At 46.7% G+C, this 20,623-nt stretch overlaps 1 protein-coding gene across 1 annotated transcript in view; it reads right to left on the bottom strand.

The window, feature by feature from the left end:
• The window catches only part of LOC127233008 (myomegalin), a 185,086-nt gene that overhangs the window by 6,114 nt on the left and 158,349 nt on the right, over nucleotides 1-20,623 (bottom strand). Inside the window, exons 30-42 of the mRNA XM_051199341.1 lie at nucleotides 18,929-19,457; nucleotides 17,290-17,525; nucleotides 15,952-16,003; nucleotides 14,483-14,706; nucleotides 13,731-13,883; nucleotides 11,556-11,741; nucleotides 8,741-8,992; nucleotides 7,850-7,981; nucleotides 7,153-7,272; nucleotides 5,529-5,718; nucleotides 4,817-4,941; nucleotides 1,254-1,487; nucleotides 47-163 (exon numbers count right to left, since the gene is read on the bottom strand). Of these exons, the coding sequence (XP_051055298.1) occupies nucleotides 47-163; nucleotides 1,254-1,487; nucleotides 4,817-4,941; nucleotides 5,529-5,718; nucleotides 7,153-7,272; nucleotides 7,850-7,981; nucleotides 8,741-8,992; nucleotides 11,556-11,741; nucleotides 13,731-13,883; nucleotides 14,483-14,706; nucleotides 15,952-16,003; nucleotides 17,290-17,525; nucleotides 18,929-19,457 (2,550 nt within the window). The remainder of the gene's footprint in view (nucleotides 1-46; nucleotides 164-1,253; nucleotides 1,488-4,816; nucleotides 4,942-5,528; nucleotides 5,719-7,152; nucleotides 7,273-7,849; nucleotides 7,982-8,740; nucleotides 8,993-11,555; nucleotides 11,742-13,730; nucleotides 13,884-14,482; nucleotides 14,707-15,951; nucleotides 16,004-17,289; nucleotides 17,526-18,928; nucleotides 19,458-20,623) is intronic.

Raw genomic sequence — 20,623 nt, forward strand, 5'->3', positions numbered from 1 at the left:
CAGTAATTTTCCATCTCCATCTGAGTCTTTTCATTGCTCTATTTACCATTTGTCCTGGTGACGATGGCAGGGTCTGAGCCAGGAGCAGAGCAAGAAGAGCTGGGGAAGACCATGGCTGGAGAATTCAAGCCAACATCCCGGACTGGAGGGGAAGCTGCTGAACCTAGGGAGCAAAACAGGTCTGCTAACATGCTGCACGCTGAGCCATGTGGCACATGCATCACTTGAGACAGACCTCAGGTAACCAGTACACAGAGAGTCAGCCAAGCACTTCATTTGTACTCATCTGGGGAGGGCATGTTTCAGAAGAATGCCATTTCTAGGTGAAAATAGTGGTATATATCTTATAAGCCCAATTTGGGATATAATTTTCCATGTATCTAGTAAAATGCCTCAAATAAAATATAATTGTTCATAAATGTGCATAGTAGGGATGTTAAGATGCTGGGTAAAGGCAGAGAAAAGGGCTCAGTAGGAGAGCATTTGCCCCGGCATTGAAGTTTGCCAAAGGATGAATAGGTTCCTGAAGGCTTCAATTCAGCAGTATAGTTATCATCCAGACTATGAGTGCAACAAAGTCCTGTCACCTGTCCTGACCTGACTCCTCCCCAGCTCCTGGTTCTGACTCCCCCTCCCCCCCAGGCTCCTGATCCTGACTCCTCCCTAGCTCTTTATCCTGATTTCCCCCTCCCAATCTCCTGATCCTGACTCCTCCCCAGGCTCCTGATCCTGACTCCTCCCCAGGCTCCTGATCCTGACTTCCCCTCCCCCAGGCTCCTGATCCTGATTCCTGAGCCCTAGTGACCCTTGCTTGTCTAATAAATGTCTCAGGGCTCCATTTTCTCATGGGAAATATAGAGATGGGGAAATGACCCATCTCAATGAAACTGTATATGTGAGAACACCTGGTTAAGTTCTAAAGCACCACATAAATATGAGGAATCAGTCCTTATTGTTTCAGGCCCTTACAATTATTTAATGCTACAGATACCCATACATGCTATATTTCTTATCAGTCCCATGTGCAAATAGAGTAAATTAAGAGATAAATATTTGAGAGTTTAAATACTTGGCCCAAAGCAGATAACCTGTAAATAGCAAACTTGAAATCTGGAGACAGGCCTGCTTCTGAATCCCAGGTTTTCACCCAGGAGGCCATGTCAAAGTGTCTCCAGTCTCTGCCTGACTTGGCAGAACAGTTCATCAGCCACAGACATCTCCACTGACAGAGGCCCCGCTCCTCTTTTCCCTACCTTGGAAGAGTGGCTGTGTGCTTGCAGGCACCACACTGGATGAGACGTTCTGGCTAACAGAGGAGGGGCTGAGATTGGCTTTGCCAGCACCACAATCCAATTGCTGCTCCAACTGCCGCCTCAGACAATTGTTCCCTTGAATACTCTGCTCCAACTGCCCTCTCAGAGCTCGTATTTCTGCCACCAGGTAGCTTAACTCATTGGGGACCTGGTGACAGGAATCCAGGCTGAAAGCTGAAGAAGAGAAGAAACAGTACAACTGACCATGCATCTCCATGTAACCCTTCGTGTGACATTCCTTTCTGCCAGTGTCCCACTGAGTCTCAGGGGCTTGGCCACATATCCGTGAGACACAATCATTCTCACATAGCACCAGGAGTACAGCAAAGTGGCCTGTTGCTAGCCTGGAATTCCTCTGAGGGTCACATTAGTCAAGCATGCCTACAGGGCATTTGTACTGGCAGGTGAAAATAAGCAGACGGTGTCCCCAAGTTAAAATTCATCCTATACCTCTGGTGGTGGTGACGCACACCTTTAGTCCCAGCACTTGGGAGGCAGAGGCAGGAGGATCTCTGTGAGTCTGAGGCCAGCCTGGCCTACAGAGTGAGTTCCAGGACAGGCTCCAAAGCCTCACAGAGAAATCCTGTCTCATAAAACAAACAAACAAACAAACAAAATTGTCCTACAGGCTACAAGCCAAGAAGTACTGCACTGGAGAAGACTGAAGTCAGAGGGAGGAGAGATTTGATGAATTCCATATGCAGAGAGGAAAAGCAGGGACACGTGGGCCTCCAGGAAATAGAAGAAGGCAGATACCTTAGACCTGGACTCATAATTCCTAAGTGAATTTCCAATTTCTCCATGTTTCTCACCTCCACTTACCACATGGATTTCTACATGCAAGGATAAAGGGAGCTAATAAACAGCCCAGAATTTGATATTTCTGAATACCTGAAAGCCACTTATATTTTGAAGGACAGAATTAGTTTTGCATTTTACCTAGACAGTGTGTGTGTGTGTGTGTGTGTGTGTGTGTGTGTGTCTTCCACTACCCGCTCTGCTGCATCTAACCCACAGTCCAACACATAGTTATTTCTGCCATGAGCTATGTGAATAATCAAGTAGGTAGATACTGAGCACCCTCCTGTCACTTGGATATGTTTTATCATCAAATGAACACATAGAAAACCCTGAAAATTTAGCTACCTTACTGGATTTTGACATTCAAAATAAAGAATTATGGAAAGAATTAGTGGCAGTGGATTTGAAATGAGCTCCAGAATACCCATGCTCCAAGAGAACAGCATGAGGGGTATACACTCACAGTGTGTGTGTGGGGGGGGGGGGGCAGGAAGGGGTCAGGATGAAGCGGCTTCAAAAATAAAGTCCATTAGACTTTCTCTTTCCCTAGTTCCAAATTCTCACTAACTTTTGCTTGTTTTTGGAAAACAAAAATTCATCCATTGCCCTTTATCTTCCCAATAACACTGTATCTCTTTTTTATTGTATTTTTTTAAATTTGAGATTATAATATAATTATATCATTTCTCCCCTTCCCTTTCTTCCTTTCAATCCCTCTCATGTAACCCACCCCCTCCAGATCATGGCCTACACACACACACACACACACACACACACACACTGCTTGGCCCCCATAATGTTACTTGTACTCATACACATACGTTTTCAGAGCTGACCATTTGATGTTGGATAACTGACTGGTGTGCTCTTCCCTGGGGAACATGCTCCCTTCCTCTTTCGTCATTCCTTAGCTGCCTGTGCTTCTCTGTTCAGGGCTGAGACCTCATGAGCTTGCTCCCTTCCATATTAGCATGGCTATTGCTGTCCTTTATCTCTCCAATCGCACCTTGTCTCCTAATCTAGAAAATTCTCTATATTCATCGAGGACACTCCCCAGAGTAAGGTCTCCTAACTCTCAGACTTTGCATCTTAAAACTCTGCTTTCAACATGGACCCATCTTCCTTGAAAGTAAACTCTGGTCTTGATTTTAGGTTTTCTGTGTTCCAGCAGCTGCCCTTTCCACCACCCTGATTTCTCTCTCCTCTGGCACCAAGCAGCTCCCCCTCCAGGCAGACTGACACCCTGCACTCCAGCTCTGTACTTCAGCTATTCATCAGCTTGGGGAGCTCCCTATACTTCAAGTTATAATTCAGTTTCTCTTCGGCAAATTAGGACACAAGACCCAGCTTTAAGAAATTCAGTTTTGACTGAGTCGAACTCTTGGAATCCAGCTGAAGAAAGGGAGGAGTGATGAGCAAAGGGGTCAAGACTATGCTGGAGAAACCCACAAAAACAGTTGACCTGAACAAGAAGTCATGGACCCCAGTCTGATAGCTGGAAAACCAGCATAGGACCAACTCAGACCCCCTGAATGTGGGAGTCAGTTAGGAGGACTGGGCAGTCTATGGCACCTCTGGCAGTGGATCAGTATTTATCCCTAGTATACAAATGGACTTTGGGAGCCCATTTCACATAGAGGGATACTCTCAGCCTAGACACATGGGAGAGGGCCTAGGTCCTGCTCCAAATGATCTGACAGACTTTGATGATCCCCCATGGGAGGCCTCATCCTCCCTGGGGAGCAGAAAAGGGATGGGCTGGGTGTTGGTGGGGGGAACGGGAGAATAGGAAGGATGCAGGAACTGGGATTGACATGTAAAACAAGCTTGTTACAAATTTAAATTTAAAAAAAAAAAAAGAAATTCAGTTTTGGGCCAGGCAGTATTGGCTCACACCTTTAACCCCAGCACTTAAGAGGCAGAGGCAGGTGGATCTCTGTGAATTCTGAGTTCAAGGCCTTCCTGGTCTACCGAGCTAGCTCCTGGACAGCCAGAGCTACACAGAGAAACCCTTGCTTTGAAAAACCAGACAAAGAGACCATGCTTCTACCACTGACACTTTTCTTCAAGCTTTGTATTTAATTGTTTTTATCTTTGCTGATCATATATTACCTGATGTCAGACCTGTTATAACCTGCTGTAACTCGTTAACATATTGTAACTCATTATACCTTTCTCCATTTGATCATATTACATGTCAGCCCTATTATCACCTTTTATAACTCATTAACATCATGCAACTCATACCTTTCTCCATTTGAATAGAGAAATATACTAAGATTCTCACATATTAGACTTTTATTTCAGCAGATGGAAAACTGCTCAACAAGTACCTAATGTTTAAATCTACACTTGAAATGTAAGACCTATTAGTAGTATTTCATTAGGCATTTTTTTTTCTTTTGGTTTTGAGTCAGTTTCTCTATATGGGGAAAGGAGGAGTGTAGATGCCTATTGCCCAGGCTACCATGTCTATCCTCTAGCACATTTAAAGTCTTTTCAGATAGTGACAGCACTAGGTCATATCTTTATTGAAATAAAAACATGCTATAGTCTTGCCCATGATTAAATTGTTTTTGATCATTTAAGCAGGTGAAGTATGGTTCTTGTGCTCTGTCCTCAAGGGTCTCCAGGCTTGATCTGCTCCTGTCAATGGTGCCTCACCCTTGGGCTTACAGAGAAGGGGCAGAGGGTCCTCATACCTTTCAGGCCGGTCTTAGTATTTCTACAGAGTGACTCGTAGATCTGGAGTTCGGACTGCAGGGTTAGGGAGAGCTGCTGTTTTTCTTCGCACTGCTGTTGCAGGAAGGCCAGCTTGTGCTGCAGCCTGCCAGGGAGAGGCAAGGAAGGTTTCACTGAACCACACAGGGGACATGAGCTATGAGCCAACCTTAGCCCCAGGTGTCAACTCCTGGGGTGGGCTGGCCATCAGTTTCACAGGGTCTGGGGCAGGCAAAGTAAATTAGCCTGAAGTGCGAGCATCAGTACAAATGACGTCACAGGCCCCTGAGTGGCCCTACCTACATTGTTCTCCATGTTGACAGGCAGACACAGACAGGGCTTCTACCAGCATAGCAGCTATCAGCTTATGGAGAAAGTGGTGTCCTGTATCTAATGGGAAGCATGGGAATGCTCTCTTGCCAGTCGCTGATAGATGGAAACTTTTGTAATAGGCCTTCATCTCTTTACTTGTAGTACCAAAAGCTTTTCTTTTCTTTTCTTTTTTTTTTCTTTTTCTTTTTTTTTTTTTTTTTTTTTCTTTTTTGGCCCAAAATGGAGTCTGTCGTTTGAATGTGACCATTGTGCACAAGAATAGCAGAGGAGAGACTGAGTTTTCCAAAGGAGGAAACTACTATTTTGTCCATATCAGTTCTGCACTGAAATTGGAGCATTTCTTATCAAGGCCCCGCCTACCTGGAGTCCTTTTCCTGGAGGGACAGCCTCTCTTCCCGGAAATGCAGGATCTCTTCCTGCTTCTCCTGTAAGTCTTCCAGCAGCTGCTGCCTCTCGGCCTTCTGCCGCTCCAGCTCCTTCTCCAGCTCTTGAAGCTGGGATCGAGAGGAGAGCAGAGCCTCCTGCAGGCGGTCCATTTCCTGGGAGTGACCTGTTGAGCAGGACACAGGGGTATTTATGTCATCACCTAAATCCCAGTAGAAAGTCAAACCCCAAACACAGGAGAGGCCAAGCATCCCTGCCCTTGCTCTGAGGGAAAGCAGCAGGTTCCTATAGCTCAGAATTTTCTAAGCGCTCATAGGCAGCCACTCAACTGTCTACTTTCAGTCTTATCAAAGACCAGCACTGATTTCTTCCTTATGGTTTTAAGAATATATTCCTGTCATCATTTTGAAACTTGGGACATTTGGTGTTTTCTGTCCATGGGACATCTCTCTGATCAAAACTTCTTGAAGATCGTCTATGTCGCGAGACTCTTCATATGAGACCAGTGCTTGGGTACAGCAAGTGTATGCATTTGGGTGTCTTAATTTTTCTCAACAGTGAGGCTGTTCTCTTCCCAGAATGCACTGGTAGGTTAGTCTCTCTGCCTCCCCCTCACCCATCAGCCTTAGTTATCTTCCCCAGCAAGGGCCTTGCCTCTCAAGTCTTGTTCTGGAGGAGCCACCTTAGAAATATCTCTTCTTGCCTTTTGCCTCCACAAGGATCCCTTCATTCTGGACTTAATCCTTTCATATATTGCTCTTAGCCTTTTAATAGCTGTTCAATAGTTATTTGTGAATGAAAATAATGTGTTACTAGTCAAATATTGGTTTAATCAAGTCAATTAATACTAAAGTAATTTGCTTCCCAGGCCACATGGAAAATGATACCCATTTATAGACGACCCTTAAGTAGGGTTGGGAAAGTTCTAGAGGACGGGGAACCATAGGGGAACCTGAGTGAGGGGTGTAGTGAGACGGGAGAGGAATGGCACAACAGGACCCAGAGAGTTGCCTGCAGCTGTACTTGTGAGGAGATGCATGAGAAGATACAGACATGCATGTTTCCTGCTGTTGTGACCCCAGTCACTGAGCAGGTACAAGGGGGCAGATTCCAAACTACATGATAGCTAGGTAGCCATCTGGATCAGTGTGGGTGGGCTTTCAGAAGGATGGGCTTCCTGGAACCATTCAGTCCCAGAACCTAGTAGCCTGAAGGCCAGGGTTGGGATCACTGAGGGCAGTGGTTCTCAACCTTCCTAATGCTGCAATCCTTTAATACAGTTCTCATGTTTCAGTGACCCCCCACACCACTATAAAATTATTTTTGCTGTTACTTCATAATTGTAATTTTGCTACTACTACGAATCATAATGTGTTTTCTGATGGTCTTAGGTGACTCCTGTGAAAGGGTAATTCCATCCCCAAAGGGATCGTGACCCACAGGTTGAGAACCACTGTCCTGTAAGCTGATTAGCTACAATGTAACTCTTGGATCTGGGTAGCTGCTACACCAGCCTTCTTTTTGCTTTCCCAATTGGCTGGCAACTGTCATGACCAGGGTAGAAACAGACCTAGAAGGAACCGTAGTTTGCACGACCTACCTCTGGAAGCATGGCTGAGCTGAGCCTGCAGGCTTTGGTTTTCTTCCCTTAGGGCTCTGTTCTCATTGTAGAGCTGAGGCACAGACTCCAGGCTCTGACTGTAGAAGTGAGAGGTGGAGCCTGTCCCAGAAAACACATATGTCGCATGTAACAGATGCTTCCCATTCCCTCAAAGATATGCTGTCCTGACCCAGCAGAAATCTCTGGCCCTCAAGGACTGGGATGAACTGGAGCATGCTGCTGATGCTGGGTGCTATGTGTTTGTTCTCAGAGCATGCGATCTTTGCATGCCCCTAGCACAATGCAGGCACTATGATTGTGCAGGTGGCCTTTTCTCTCTAACTAGCTGAGGTTGCTGTGTGGAAGGGCCATGTATGAAGAGTCCAAATAACAACATGGGTGGGGGTGGGGGAGAGATGGGGACTAATTGCCTCCTAAGGAAAGTGGGTAGTATGGGTCTTCCTAAACCCACTAGTGCTTACCATCTACAAGGACACAGAACTGACCAGCTATATACAAGGGGATTAAGGACAAGAGGCCAGGTCTTTGCCTGAGGAAAATGGGTCCCTGAGCTCAGATGCATCTGACAGTACTGCAGCAATCAAGTGAAGTAAAGAGTATCAGAGTGCTTAGGAGATGGTGAGGCTCTTCCTATGGACTGTCCCCTCAGTCAAGACAGAGGCTAGGCCTTGCCTACCGCTTTCCCGGGCAGTGCAGCTGAGCCTGTGCTGCAGCTGCTCCCGCAGCCGGTCATTGACACAGATGGACTCCTCCAGGCGCTGGCGCAGGCTCCGGATCTCACTGAGATGCTCTTCCAGCAGGTCGGCCCCTGTAGCCATCCCAAGACAAGGCAGAAGTTAGAAGGCTGGTTGCTAGGGTGGGTGAGTGAGTTCTGCCGGTGCACACTCAGCCCCTGACCCTGAGGTCATCTTCCTTCTGCTCACTGTGTTCTTTCACACAGCCAGCTTTGCTTAAGGAGAAGGGAGCTCTGTGAGCACAGGGTGGGCCCTTGCTACATGGGCCTTCATCCACAGTGAAAGGGAGCTATGTATCACTTAGAAATAACTGACAGCTCTGAGCCCAACTATCACCTGGCAAGGCATCTTCACCTCTTGGCTGTGGTTTTGGGGAGTGACAAAGAAGGCCTTATTGCCTTTTTTCCATGCAATTTATTCTTATTGATACATGACTTGATGGATTTTAGCAAAATCGATTCTTTCCTATGTAAAGAGAAGGCCTAAGGTAAAAAACCACATGTCTTCAACCTACCCTGAATAGCTAGGGGCTGATGCTTGATGTTTCCCTACACCAGTGTTAGTAGGTCAGGAATAAGGTGTCCCCTGCAGATCTAGGACCCAGAAGGACCCAGAAGAAGTACCCTTGGGTTACAAGCAGACCCTTTCACTTCGGGGTGTCTCCTGGAAAGTCGGTTTCTTACCGTTAGAAGTGAGCTACATCATGCTATTTGCCTTCTCAGTTATACACATCCACTTGGGGTGACTGGGTTTTGTGCACAGGGACATATTTGAGTATGCATATCCCATCTACACATTTCCCAACTGAAGAAAGTCCCAGTTCTGTGCATTACCTGTGGGTTTGGAGTTAAGCTGGTACAGTGAGGAGCCTGAGGACAGATCCCCAGAGATGCTCCCTTTCTGAGGCCGCATCATGTCCCACTGGCCACTGCTACCCAGGTACCCAGGCTCCGGGATCCTTCCCAGCTCTATGATGCCCCTTGTAGGAGAGTGGGGCTGAGCAGGGTTGAGGTAGCGGGGAGAGCTGGCTTCTGCATGGCTGCTCAGCTTTGTAGCCGTGGAGGCAGGGGGAGCCATGCTAACACCTGGGCAGAAAGAGACACTCGTGAGAAACGAACGGTATCAGAAGCCAAGAACCAGTAAGGACAACGAGATCAGTGAGAAGGGAGATTAGTGGTGGACATGGGGGATGTCAGTACCCCAGTTCATCACAGGGTATCAGTTAGATGAAGGCTCCAAACCTCAAGCCCGACTTTCACCCTCTGCATTTTCTAGCATGAAACACAGAGGCAAAGGCTAATGAAGGATCTGAAAGATGCCTGCATACACAAAGGAAAAGCCCAGGGGCTCCACTACTAGGCCCTACCGTTACTCCTCATAATAGAATCCAGGAAAGTTCTGGAAGTAGGAGTCATCCCAAAGTTAGGGGTAAAGAATGTGATGGGCACACCCACAAATGGGAGTATCTGTTTGCCTAGATTTGCCATCCCTCCCTCCCTCCCCAAGCCAACCATTACAATCTTTCCCTGCCTTCTTCAGGGACATGGGTATAAAATCCAGTTAGGTGTTCCCAGAATGAAGAACTCTTTGCTTGGGTTAGGAAAACCCTGTAAGGAAAGTTATGATTTGGATTCCCCCCCACCCATGCACACACACACAAGATTTGACAAACATGTTCCAAGGAGGGTGGCGGGAACTTTTCTTTCCTAGAATGATGCTTTTAAAGACCCTGTGAAACCACAGGCCCCATGAGCCCCTTAAGCAGAGACAAGATCAGGTGATGTCTTATGTAGCCTGTGTTTGACCTATTGGGGAGTGTCTGAAAGGAGGGTCCCTACACAGAGTTTGGATTTCTGCTGTTTTTTAAAGCCCAGACTCAGACAAGGGGGGTGCAAAGAGGCGCACAGGGCCATAGTTCAGACCATGTGGAAGGTTGGTTTCTTCCAAAGATTATCAACGTGGGCAAAATAGACAGACAGCTGCCTCTGAGCAAACAGGAATGAGTCCATCATTTCCTCCAATCCATTCAGACTCTGAGCAAGGTTTAGTACAACAGCCACTGACCAATTTTTATCCTCAGTTATACCTGGTTCTCAAATTGTGCTACATGCTAAAATCACCTGAAGAAATGTACACACACACACACACACACACACACACACACACACACCTGGGCTACCATAGATTTTGCCTTAATAGGCACAAATAGGCACAGACAAACCCATTTTATGCACAGGGCTCTCCTTCCATTCTTTCCTTTCATAATGATCTGTTGACAACCATGAAAGGATAAAGGAAAAGGGTGGATGGAAGGAAATGGAAGCCAAAGAATGCCACACCATTGACGTGGGGCATAGTAGCTGGCGTCAGAACTGTTGGTGGAACAGTTTTAGATCATAAGTACTAGCCCATCTGCTGGTCCCTAAAGAGAATAGTTGTAAAAAAAAACCATCAGTGTTGCCACCGGGTTCAACACATAGCTCAAGCAGCAGGGCATCTGCACCCTAGTACAAAGGTATGGGAGGACCACACACCACGAGCAGAAGACAGGTTCTCAGCCCATCTCTCCCACCTTGAGTCTTAACTGTCTTCTCTAATCCCATCCACTACGCAGGACTCTTGGGAGACTCTGGCAAGACCACGGGCTTGTTGGGTAAGCCCTATACTGATGTTCTGGAGAAAGCTAATAATAGAAGATATATTCCCTTAGATTTCATAGCCTACAGAGTCAGCAAACTCTCCTGAAGTCATGGTCCAGTGGATTCTGTAAATCAAGCTGGGTGCACATGAGACAAACTATCCATTTTTGGGGTTGACCTCCCCGCCAAAAAGGCTGACACAGGGCCTTTGCAGATAGAAACTGTGATATATGATCCATAAATACTCTAGGTGTAGAAAATCTCCTTGTTAATCTCTGGCTCACTCAAGCTCTCTTTCAGGCATGGAATATGACTCTAGTATAATTCTCAAACCCTTTCTGGTTGTCTTTAAAAATCATTACTACAAAGTAGTTCCTTTTTTCTACACCTAAAGTGATTACATGCATAAAACCTCCCAAAAAGGCACCCAGTGCATGCACACAGAGGCACAGAGGATCCTTTTCTCTGAGGTCAGGGGACAAAATTCACAACAGTTGTTTGTCACAGCCTGTGGTTACGGCTCCATCCACCTACATGTCCTGTTTCCTGTCTGGGGGCAGAACCTCTGAATGTCGACATCAACCTTTGCATCCCAAGCTGAAGATGTCAGGTACTCTGCTTCTCTAAGAGCAGTCTACAGCAGGAGATATAACGACCCCACAGAGTAGTCCATGCGTGTGGCCATTTTTTAACAGTTATGTCACCCTGCAAGGGCAAAGCATACATTCTGCCACAAAGCATTTGCCAGATTGCCAGGGATACACATCAAGCCTAACTCTGTTGGCAGTCGGTGAACGCCAGGTTCAAAGTCTCTGAATCCCTCCTGTAGCTGATAGAGCACACCCCAGAGACAGCAGCAGATGCGCTTCAGGCAGGAAGCAAGCAAGCCTTCCCTCCACCTGCCACCGTGACACATGCCTAGTTTTCTCACCATCCCCATCAAGCCAAAGCCATGCAGAGCAGCAGCACGTGGGCTGCCGTGTAAGCACACCAAGGCAGCAGGGCTCACTTTCTCCCAGCTGCTTCTGCAGCATCTGCAGCTCCTGTTGAGCCTCAGCCAAGGACACCACGGGTGTCTCACAGCAACCAAGAAGGGGAGGGCCAGAGGGCCTGAAAGGCAGGAAGCTGGGTGGTGTTGAGTGAATTGGTGCCTGAGAAAGGCTAGCCGGCTTGGGTATGGAGTGAAAATGAAAGCCTAGAAATAGAGTTAGGGAGAAAGGAGACATCATTAGAGAGGAAGTGGGGGGGGGGGGTGCAAAACAGAGGAGGCAGATCATTCCCTGATCAGATGTGGGCCTGTCATGTGGCCAGCACCTAATGTGGTACAGGCTAAGCCAACAAGGCCAAATGTTATTCCTAAGAAATGACCTGCAGTCTGGCGGGTCTCTCCTCATTATCTCTTTGCCAGGCGTCTGCATATATACCTTCTGCTCAGCATGGAGGCAGCTGACTACAGAGGCAAGATGGCATGACTCACCCCTACTCCACCAGGATGGCTGTGCTTATTTTCTCAAAGGCCCTTTGAGAGGTATCAGTCCTTCTCTCTGAGAAAAAACTACCTACTCATCCACAACTCCTTTTGTGACTGTGTTCGGATCATCCTGAGGAGGGCAGGCTAGTTACTAGTAGGTACAATGTGGACTCTGCTGTGAGCAACTTCAGAAATCCAAAGTAATATGTGCATTCACACAACAAGAAATAGCCGTGGTAGTGTGACTAAGACAGTGGCTTGCAAACCTCTGAGAAAACTATTTAATATTTTTATTAGCTTATATGAATTGCATAGGAGAATGGACTTCATTGTGATATTTCTATATGTGTTTGTGATATACACTTTGATAGTATTTTCCCAGAGGGAGTATGGTCTTGTTTTTCTTCCTTCCTTTTCCCAGACCCCTCTTTTTCTCCTTTTCTTTTTTTCCTCCCCCTCCCTTCACAGGATCTCACTATGCAGTACCCAACTAGCCTCAAGTGCTGGGTTAAAGGTATGCACCACCAACTCAGTTTACACAGACTGTGTAGTAGAATGATAAAATATTTGAGTAGGACTTGAAAGCTTAATTAAAAGTCTTCCCCCCCCCCCGAGATCCATGGGGGAGCCAAACCTTTAGAAACACTATGGAAATCTAATGTTTTAATCTGTGTCTTTTTTTCCAATGGGGAGCAGGGTAGAAATCAGTACCATCCTGAGGAGGAGATCTTATGTAGAAGACATGACTACATCTACAATACATCTTTGGGCCCATGGTGCTGATACTGCAGACACCCACACTGCCTAGAGACATCCCAGACATCTTTGAGGAAGGCACTGTGATGTTAAAACCCCTGACCTCAGGCTCTGTGTGAGCTGAAAGCTTTTAGGCAGATTATCTGTGCTCTCCTGAGTAGCCCATCTTTCATGAGCTCTTGATCCAGCTGCTGCCCGCTCAGACCCAGAATCACAGAGTCCAGGCTTAAGCAGAGAAAGGAAACATAACCCCTCTTCCTTAAGACTGGGGTTGAATTGCCCTTGGGATGAGTGAAGGTGCCATAAACTAGGACTGTGCTTTTGAGGAATCAGACCTCCTGACACACTACATGAAGGTAGCCAGCCAAAGAGGAAGGCAGGAAGTGGGGACGGGCTTTTCTCTGCCATCTCTGGAGTGATCAATGAAATCACTGACAACTATGCTGAGACACGGAAGAGAATGCTCCCTTCTCATTGCCTCTGGGACCTGCACCATGTATGTATCATGGACTACTGATCCGTTCATAAATCCACTGATGGTAATATAAAAGACGTAGCATTTAGCTATGATGTTAGCTGCATCACCTATGGAAAGAGGTGGTTCCATGAATGGGATTAATAGATGTGAGTTTCTTTCTGTTCTTTGGCTGTTGTAATCCTATAAAAATGTTTGTCCTTGTTCCCCAGCGTGAGTCAGAGAAAGAAACTAAGATGCTTATTAAATAGGATTAGTCAACTATTGGTCAAAACCGGTTCATAGATCAAAGCTTATTGCAGAGTGCTTGTTTTCCAGTTTTTAGAAATCAGACAGAGGTGGTGAGTGAGAATGGCCCCCTGATGTATCTGGGATGTAATGGATTTAGGCTTCTAACAGTTTCCACCCTTATCCCTGAAGGAAAACCAAGCAGGCAGCTGAGAGAGAAAGAAGAAGCTCCTGCCCCATTGTCTGTTGCATACCTGAATGGGCCTGGCGGGTCTCCTTGGGGGTGTTCTGGGGAGTTGGCAAGATGATGGGACTGTTGCTGGACTTGACCTTAAGCCCCTGAGATGCAGTGGTTGTTGATGGTTTAGAAGACAACACAGTAGAATGACTTGAGTGATGGATGGACTCTACAAAACCCATGAATGAAAGAAAATGTTTGGTGTTCTATGGAGAACTGGAACCCAGGCCTTATATTATCCAGGAGTACCAGGGCCAGAGCCTGGCTGTCATGAAATGCCCTAAGGACAAGGACCATTTGCAGTAGTCATTTTCTATTTTTAGATGGCTCCTTCAGTAAGGGAACCACCTTTAGTGTGACAGAGGGAGTGGAGAACCTGGAAACCCCGAAGGAGATGATGTGGCAGCATCCCTGGAAGATCACAGATACTCAGGGTCCACTGAGCAGAAACTGCAAGGACATGAGGCGTTCTACCTCAAGGAAGGAGGTCTATCAGACAGAGTGAGCGAGAACTAAAGGTTGGCCACCATCTTCTCACCCGGGATTACATGTCATCATGTGCATGATGGCAGAACACTGAGTGACACAATTACTTATAAAGTCATCAATAGAGCAAGGATCTAAGCTATGGGAGCCTGGGCTTGGGACTTGGTCCCAGAGCCATGTTCTCTGTTCAGTATGATACACCAAAGTGGAGTATAAGGCCTGGATCCCAAGGTCTCCTCTCAGTCTAGTCAGAGGAGGAGCCACTCTGACGGTAGAGGCTACCTGAGTGACCAGATGAAGTCTTCTTCTCTTCATAGAGTGTGTACTCGCTGGCTACATCCATGTCAGAGCATGCCTCTATCTCATCAGACAGGAAGGACGTGCTGCTGGCAGAGCGGTGGGAGTCAGACAAAGCATGGCTGCTGGGGGGCGAGAGGGACCGGGTGTCCAGCTTGGCCTGCAGGACTTCAATCACTTTCTCCTTTTCCTGTAGCTCCCTGCTGAGCCTGGTGGAGAGAGGAGCACACCACAGGTGAAACCAACCTCATCCAAATCAGCTAGTCCTCACCAACGCCCACAGGGAAACCCAGGTAAGCCAAGGGCATTCTGTATAGAATATGAAATAACACATCTCTGACCGGTAGTGAGATATCCACCCGCCTGCACCTGTAGTACTGACCACACCCAAATGGCATGGTCACAGGTGTGGATGTGAGGGGGCAGGGAGGCTAGGTCTGCGGTCCCTGACCCCAGCTCTCTCATCTTGTTTCTGGTCAGGTCACTGAGAGCATGCCTAGGTATGGATCCTTGGAGTGGGAGGGAACTTGCAGTTCATCCATCGGTTCCTCGTGTAATGCATTCTCCCTGAATAAACCTCACCCAACCTGTACTGAGTCGAGTGAATCTTGATTCCGTGCATCCATACTGACTGGGTATGTGTGGAGTAAATGGACAGACAACAGTGGCCACACAGTGCCCAGGCCACATGCTGACACCAGCAGAGCCACCTGTCCTATAAGGCATTGGCTACTTAATGGGTGGCCCCTAAAACAGCAGCATTTGAGGACTATTAGCATCTCCAACAAATATAAAAATTAAAAGGAAGCCGTGAATAATGTGTGACAAACGTCCCAACATCCAAAACTACAATAAGTGGAGTTATCTAACTGACGCACGTGTGGACCCTTTATGTATCTATGGTAGATGACAAAGACAGAAAGAACCATGCACACCCTGTCCTTCACCACGTGAAGTGAGGCACAAACATGATAAAAAGAGCTCAAACCAGTGGCTACAAATGACTCTGAGCCAGTGTCTTCAGGAGCAGTATAGACTGAATATGTTCCCTAAGGTGACACTGTTGCCTTCCAGGGGTCCGCACCATCTCTACCTCTTTCTTTACGTATAGCTGAAGGATTCTTTTTTCTCCTGGGAAATTAAGTGATTGCTGAAATAGCTGCCAATAAAGTCCAGGGCAGGCCGACCTTGAAGGAAGCTCTTGGGGCAGGGTGTGCAGGGAAGGGGAGAAGACTCTTGAGACATACATGGTTCATTCATGAGTCAGGACTGCTTCTAGCTTACTGAAGCATTACTGTGGCAATGAAATTATATCAAAAGAAAAGGGAAGAATTTGGAAAAACCAGTAAGTATTCAATGAACAAACAAATTAATCCCATTGAGTTTTCCCTCCTGGCCTGTGAACTCAGGGCTGCCCTGTCTGTGTCCCTTTACCAAACTGTCTTCTGAATTACCTGAGGGCCAGCGGCTCAAGCCCAGCTTCTTCGTTCTCACTTTTATGATCCTCTGAAAATCAAGTTTAGAAAGAAGCAGAAGTTAAACAGGTTCCATGTCACACATTAGAAAGCATGGGTCCCACTAGGACACAGGACAGTGATTATGCCACATATAGGTTCAGGAAAATTGTTTTGATTGCTCAAGGTGTGTGTGTGTGTGTATGTATGTGTGTATATGCATGTGTGTCTCTATGTGTGTGCCTCTGTGAGTGTCTCTTTGTGTGTGTGTGTGCGTGTATGTGTGTCTTTATATTTGTGTGTCTGTGTGTCATTTGCATGAATGTGCCCACATGCTTAGGAAGGCCAGGGGACAACCTTGGGTATTATTGCTCAGAGGATCTATCATCTTCTTACTTCTTTTTTGAGACAGTGTCTCACTGAACTTGGACTCACCAACTAAGCCTGGCTGTCTGGCCAGCAAGCCCAGGAGACCTGTGTGTCTCTGGATCTTCTGGGGCTGTGATTACAAGTGTGTGCTACCATGTGCAGGTTTTCTTATGTAGACTCTAGGGATTAAACTCAGGTCTTCTTGCTTGCAAGGCAAGCACTTACTAACTGAGCTGATTCCCCAGCCATGGGCTGTCTTCTTTTTATCAGCATAAATTAACTATACAGAACGATGCCTTTTGGTGAGACTTCCACAGACGTACATAAGATGCTTTGCTCATAAAGTCCTCTGTGGCCCCCACTTATCCTCACCGCTCCTGCTGGCCCCTCTTCTGCTCCCTAGTGACTGGCCTCCTGCTTCCATGCCCGTTGTTATTATCTGACAGCTTAGCTTGTCTCCTGATTCCACTTATGAGAGAAGGCCTGTGCTAACCCTCCTTTAGGGATGTGAGCAGGCAGCTCACAGAAGCTCACCAGAGAAGTCACCCCTGACCTGCTGCTCACAATCGCGACTTCATATGTCCAAACGGGGGCTAAGAACTGAAACATATTTAATCACACTGATCACAAGGCCCTTCTCCAGCTAATCTCTGTATCACTCCAGCCTCCACAGTCTGTGGCAGCCTGGCTTTTTCATACACAGCCATGTGACCACCAATTCATTCACATCAGCCTTCTTTTGTATCTGAGATGACAAGTCCCTGTTGTCCCTGTTCCTATAGGTTGACCCAAATTCATAATTTTAAACCTAGACCTCTTGGGCTCTGGGATTATAGGAGTGTACCACTATGCCTAGCTCTCAGCTATAATAACCATGCTTGGCACTGCTCGAGGGAGTCCTGACTCAGAAATGACCCTCAAGATGTGAAGGGAACCTGAACTGTGGGATAAAATACTTTGTGAACTTACTAGTGCTGAGCTTGCTGGTGAGTCTCTCCATCAGCTGACCCCCTTGGGCGAGTTGCTCCCGGAAGCTCTGGCCCAGGTAGTAGTCAATGTCGTTGCTCCTTAGGAGGTCTTCAAAAGATTTTACTGTGTCTTTCACATGTTGGGTGAGAAGATAGCAAATGCCTCTCCCTTCTCGTATTTTTTGACGCAGATATGATAGCTCTCGGGCCTGATCCTGAATCAAGGAATCATATTTTCTAACGCAGGAAAGAGGGGAGAGGAAGAATGGAGAAAGATTGAATGTTAAGTTATGGCAGCTTCCTCAAAGTCCTCTGTGAGACAATACCTAAGGGACTCTATGATTCAGTTCAGGAATCATACCATCCATGCAAGGTGTTTAAAAGTAAATTCCACACTAAAAAACTATGGCACCAAAACATTTAGGAAGATATTGTTCCTAACTCTTCTATTCAAAGCTAAACCATAATTCCTACTAGAGTAAAGAAAATCGCACATTTTATCTCTCATAAGGCTCTGTACAGTGTGGACACATGGTTGATAGTCTATAAATATTTAGAACATTTTAATCTTAAACCTCTGTAGGAATTTATCTTCTATTTCAAATGCCATCAGATGTATGAATTTCTTCTGTGCTCTGATTCTGTGGCAGATGGCATTTTGCAAACATAGTAATTACAGTCTCCCATGTTACATGCTCTCCTGCAACTGGCTTTGCCAGTCCTCCATCAGCGAGAAAGGTTTATTCTCTACACAGTTAAGTCTGGAAGACTCCATGACCATGTTAACTTGGATAACACAATGGAGGCATCACTGTGCCAAGGTGAGGGGCAGTTCCTCAGCTGCTTGGCGAGATGAACTTCCTGTCCTAAGTATTAGCTTTCACACAGAAGCGACACTGCCAAAGACTATCACACCATGGGAACCCAAAGTCAGAGGAGACATCCTTGACGACAAAGCCAGGTGGAGAAAGGAGATGCAGGCATGGATAAGGAATCCATGCCCACCTCAGAAGGGCCTTTCAGGTCCCTCTGGCCACAGCTTCCATCTGATGGCAGCTGCACAGGAGATCCAGGCAGCCCAGAGAACTACTAGAGATGGGAAAGTCACGCTGCCTTCGAGTGGTCCGTTACTTAGCAGTAGAATCGGGACAGAGGCTGAGTTGTATGTCTACTCGATATTTTTCAGCATAAAGTATTAGTGACTCTGATAAGTGAAAATACATGTGCCAGACACTGGAAGCATATGTAATAGTTCAGTTAAGCCCAGTAAATGTCCTCGAGCTGGGTTCTCTCTTACCCTCACTTCATAGATAAGTAAACAGATGGGGAAAGTTTAAACAGTTTGCACAGCTCATGAGTTTCAAAGCTAGGATGTCCAGTCAGGCATCTGAGACGAGCTTCATAGCTACCCTGTACCACTTAAACTGTCATGTTTTGAACATCTGTAACAGGACATCCCAGAGATCTGCCACCACCATCCTATGTGGTGCTGGTTAACCCTGTGTCTCCCCTCAGCTTGGCCACTATTTAAACAGTGCCCTTCTGATTACCTGGACACATTCTCCCTTACAACTGCCAAGGCTACTGTTCCAAGCACAGACTTAGACATCACTCAAGTGGGGGCCCAGGCAGTTCCTTACCCAGGCCACGAGGCAGACCTCAGCTCCTCTGCCAGCTTCCCCTCTAGCCCAGTTTTTGGGAGCTGGGCCTCCAGCTGGGACACTCTCTGGATGAGACTCTCCAGGTCCTTTTTGGCCTGTAGCCCTGGAGTGTAAAAAGTCCCAGTGCCATCAGATAGCCACCCTTCATCTTCATCAGTGACACTGTGGGGTGAAGAGCCCTCAAGCGTCTCGATGGTTCTCAGCTTCCGGGGTCTCTCCAGACTGGAGGAGTAATCACTTGTAGCCGAGAGGGACCGGACCCGGCTCCGGAGGTTCTGAATGACTTTGTTGGCATTCTGGAGCTGGACTTTCAGATCTCTGATGTCCTTCCTCAGGATAGAGCTGTCGTCCAAATTGCCGTGCACCTGGAATTCCTCCTGCCTCCCCAGGTTGTTCCCCAAAGGCTTCTTTGCAGGTGGGCTGACCAGGATGGGGTCCAGGTACCCCTGCTCAGAGCACAGCCCCTCCATGAACATCACAGGCCTTGGGCTATTGTGCTCCTCACACTCTGAAAGAGAGAAAGATATCTTCCTGAAGAAGAGCTGGAGGTGCTGCTGTAGCCGCTCCATTGTGGGGATCAGGCCGGTCTCAGGATCAAGTACTGGGGTAAAACCTGGAGCATTTCTTTCCTTAGGTCTGGCTATCTGCCAGGCATTCACATTTAGCATTTCTCCCTAAACAGGCCTGTGAGCAGGCTACAGTCACCTTGATAGCTGGAGACCCAAGAGACTCTCCAGGAGGGGGTGAAGGTGGTAAGCTAGCTAGTCACAGACCATGCAGGACACACAGCAGACCCAAGCCTTCCTGTTTCCTGTGTCCTTAACACGCAAGTCAGTCAGTGCCTCCAAAGTGAGACATAAAACAGCCTCATACCTTTAAAATGACCGTGAGGTCTACAGAACAAAGTGCTTCTGCAACATTCCCTAACAGTGCTATAACTTCAAATTATTGGGTTAAGCCAGGCAGTGGTGGTGGCACATGCCTTTAATCCCAGAACTCAGGAAGCAGAGGCAGGCAGATGTCTAAATTAGAGGCCAGAATGGTCTACAGAGCGAGTTCCAGAACAAGGTCCAAAGCTACAGAGAAACCCTGTCTTGAAAAACCAAAACACAACACAAACAAACAAAACAAAAAAGAAACTATCGGGCCTAGGAAAACAAGACCTTCCAAACAGGTCAGTATATTACCACAGGCTATGCCAGGGTGGTAGCAGCCAGGATGACAGTAATCGTCACCATTTTACTAGTGAAATGTTGGTCAGGGTATTTTACTGGAGTTTATTCATTTCGTTGATATGAGTACTCAGTGAGCTGGACAATTGCTTTTTTGCTGTTTTAGCAGATGAAGAAACTGAGGCATAGAGAAAAAGAGGGTTTGCACCAAGCAGTCTGGTCTTTGGATCTCTGTCCCTAACTGCCTCAGCTTCAAATCTGTGGGAATATATGATTCCCAATAGTGCTTTGTGAGTACAAAATTAAAAAATTTATCCTAAACTTACAGTTTACGTATATATTAAAGCCCACAGATCACTTTCCTAATAAAAAGGTCTAGGCATTTTTCTATAATAGCAGTCATACTGATTTTTTTTTTTAAAGCAGTGTGCTAGAAACTATAGAAGTTCAAACTGGTTGCCTCATTTTGAAGAGTTCTCCAAAGCTCCTGTCCTTCTCTGGT

The sequence above is a fragment of the Phodopus roborovskii genome, unplaced genomic scaffold (assembly GCF_943737965.1).
Source record: "Phodopus roborovskii unplaced genomic scaffold, PHOROB, whole genome shotgun sequence".
Classification (NCBI taxonomy): domain Eukaryota; kingdom Metazoa; phylum Chordata; class Mammalia; order Rodentia; family Cricetidae; genus Phodopus; species Phodopus roborovskii.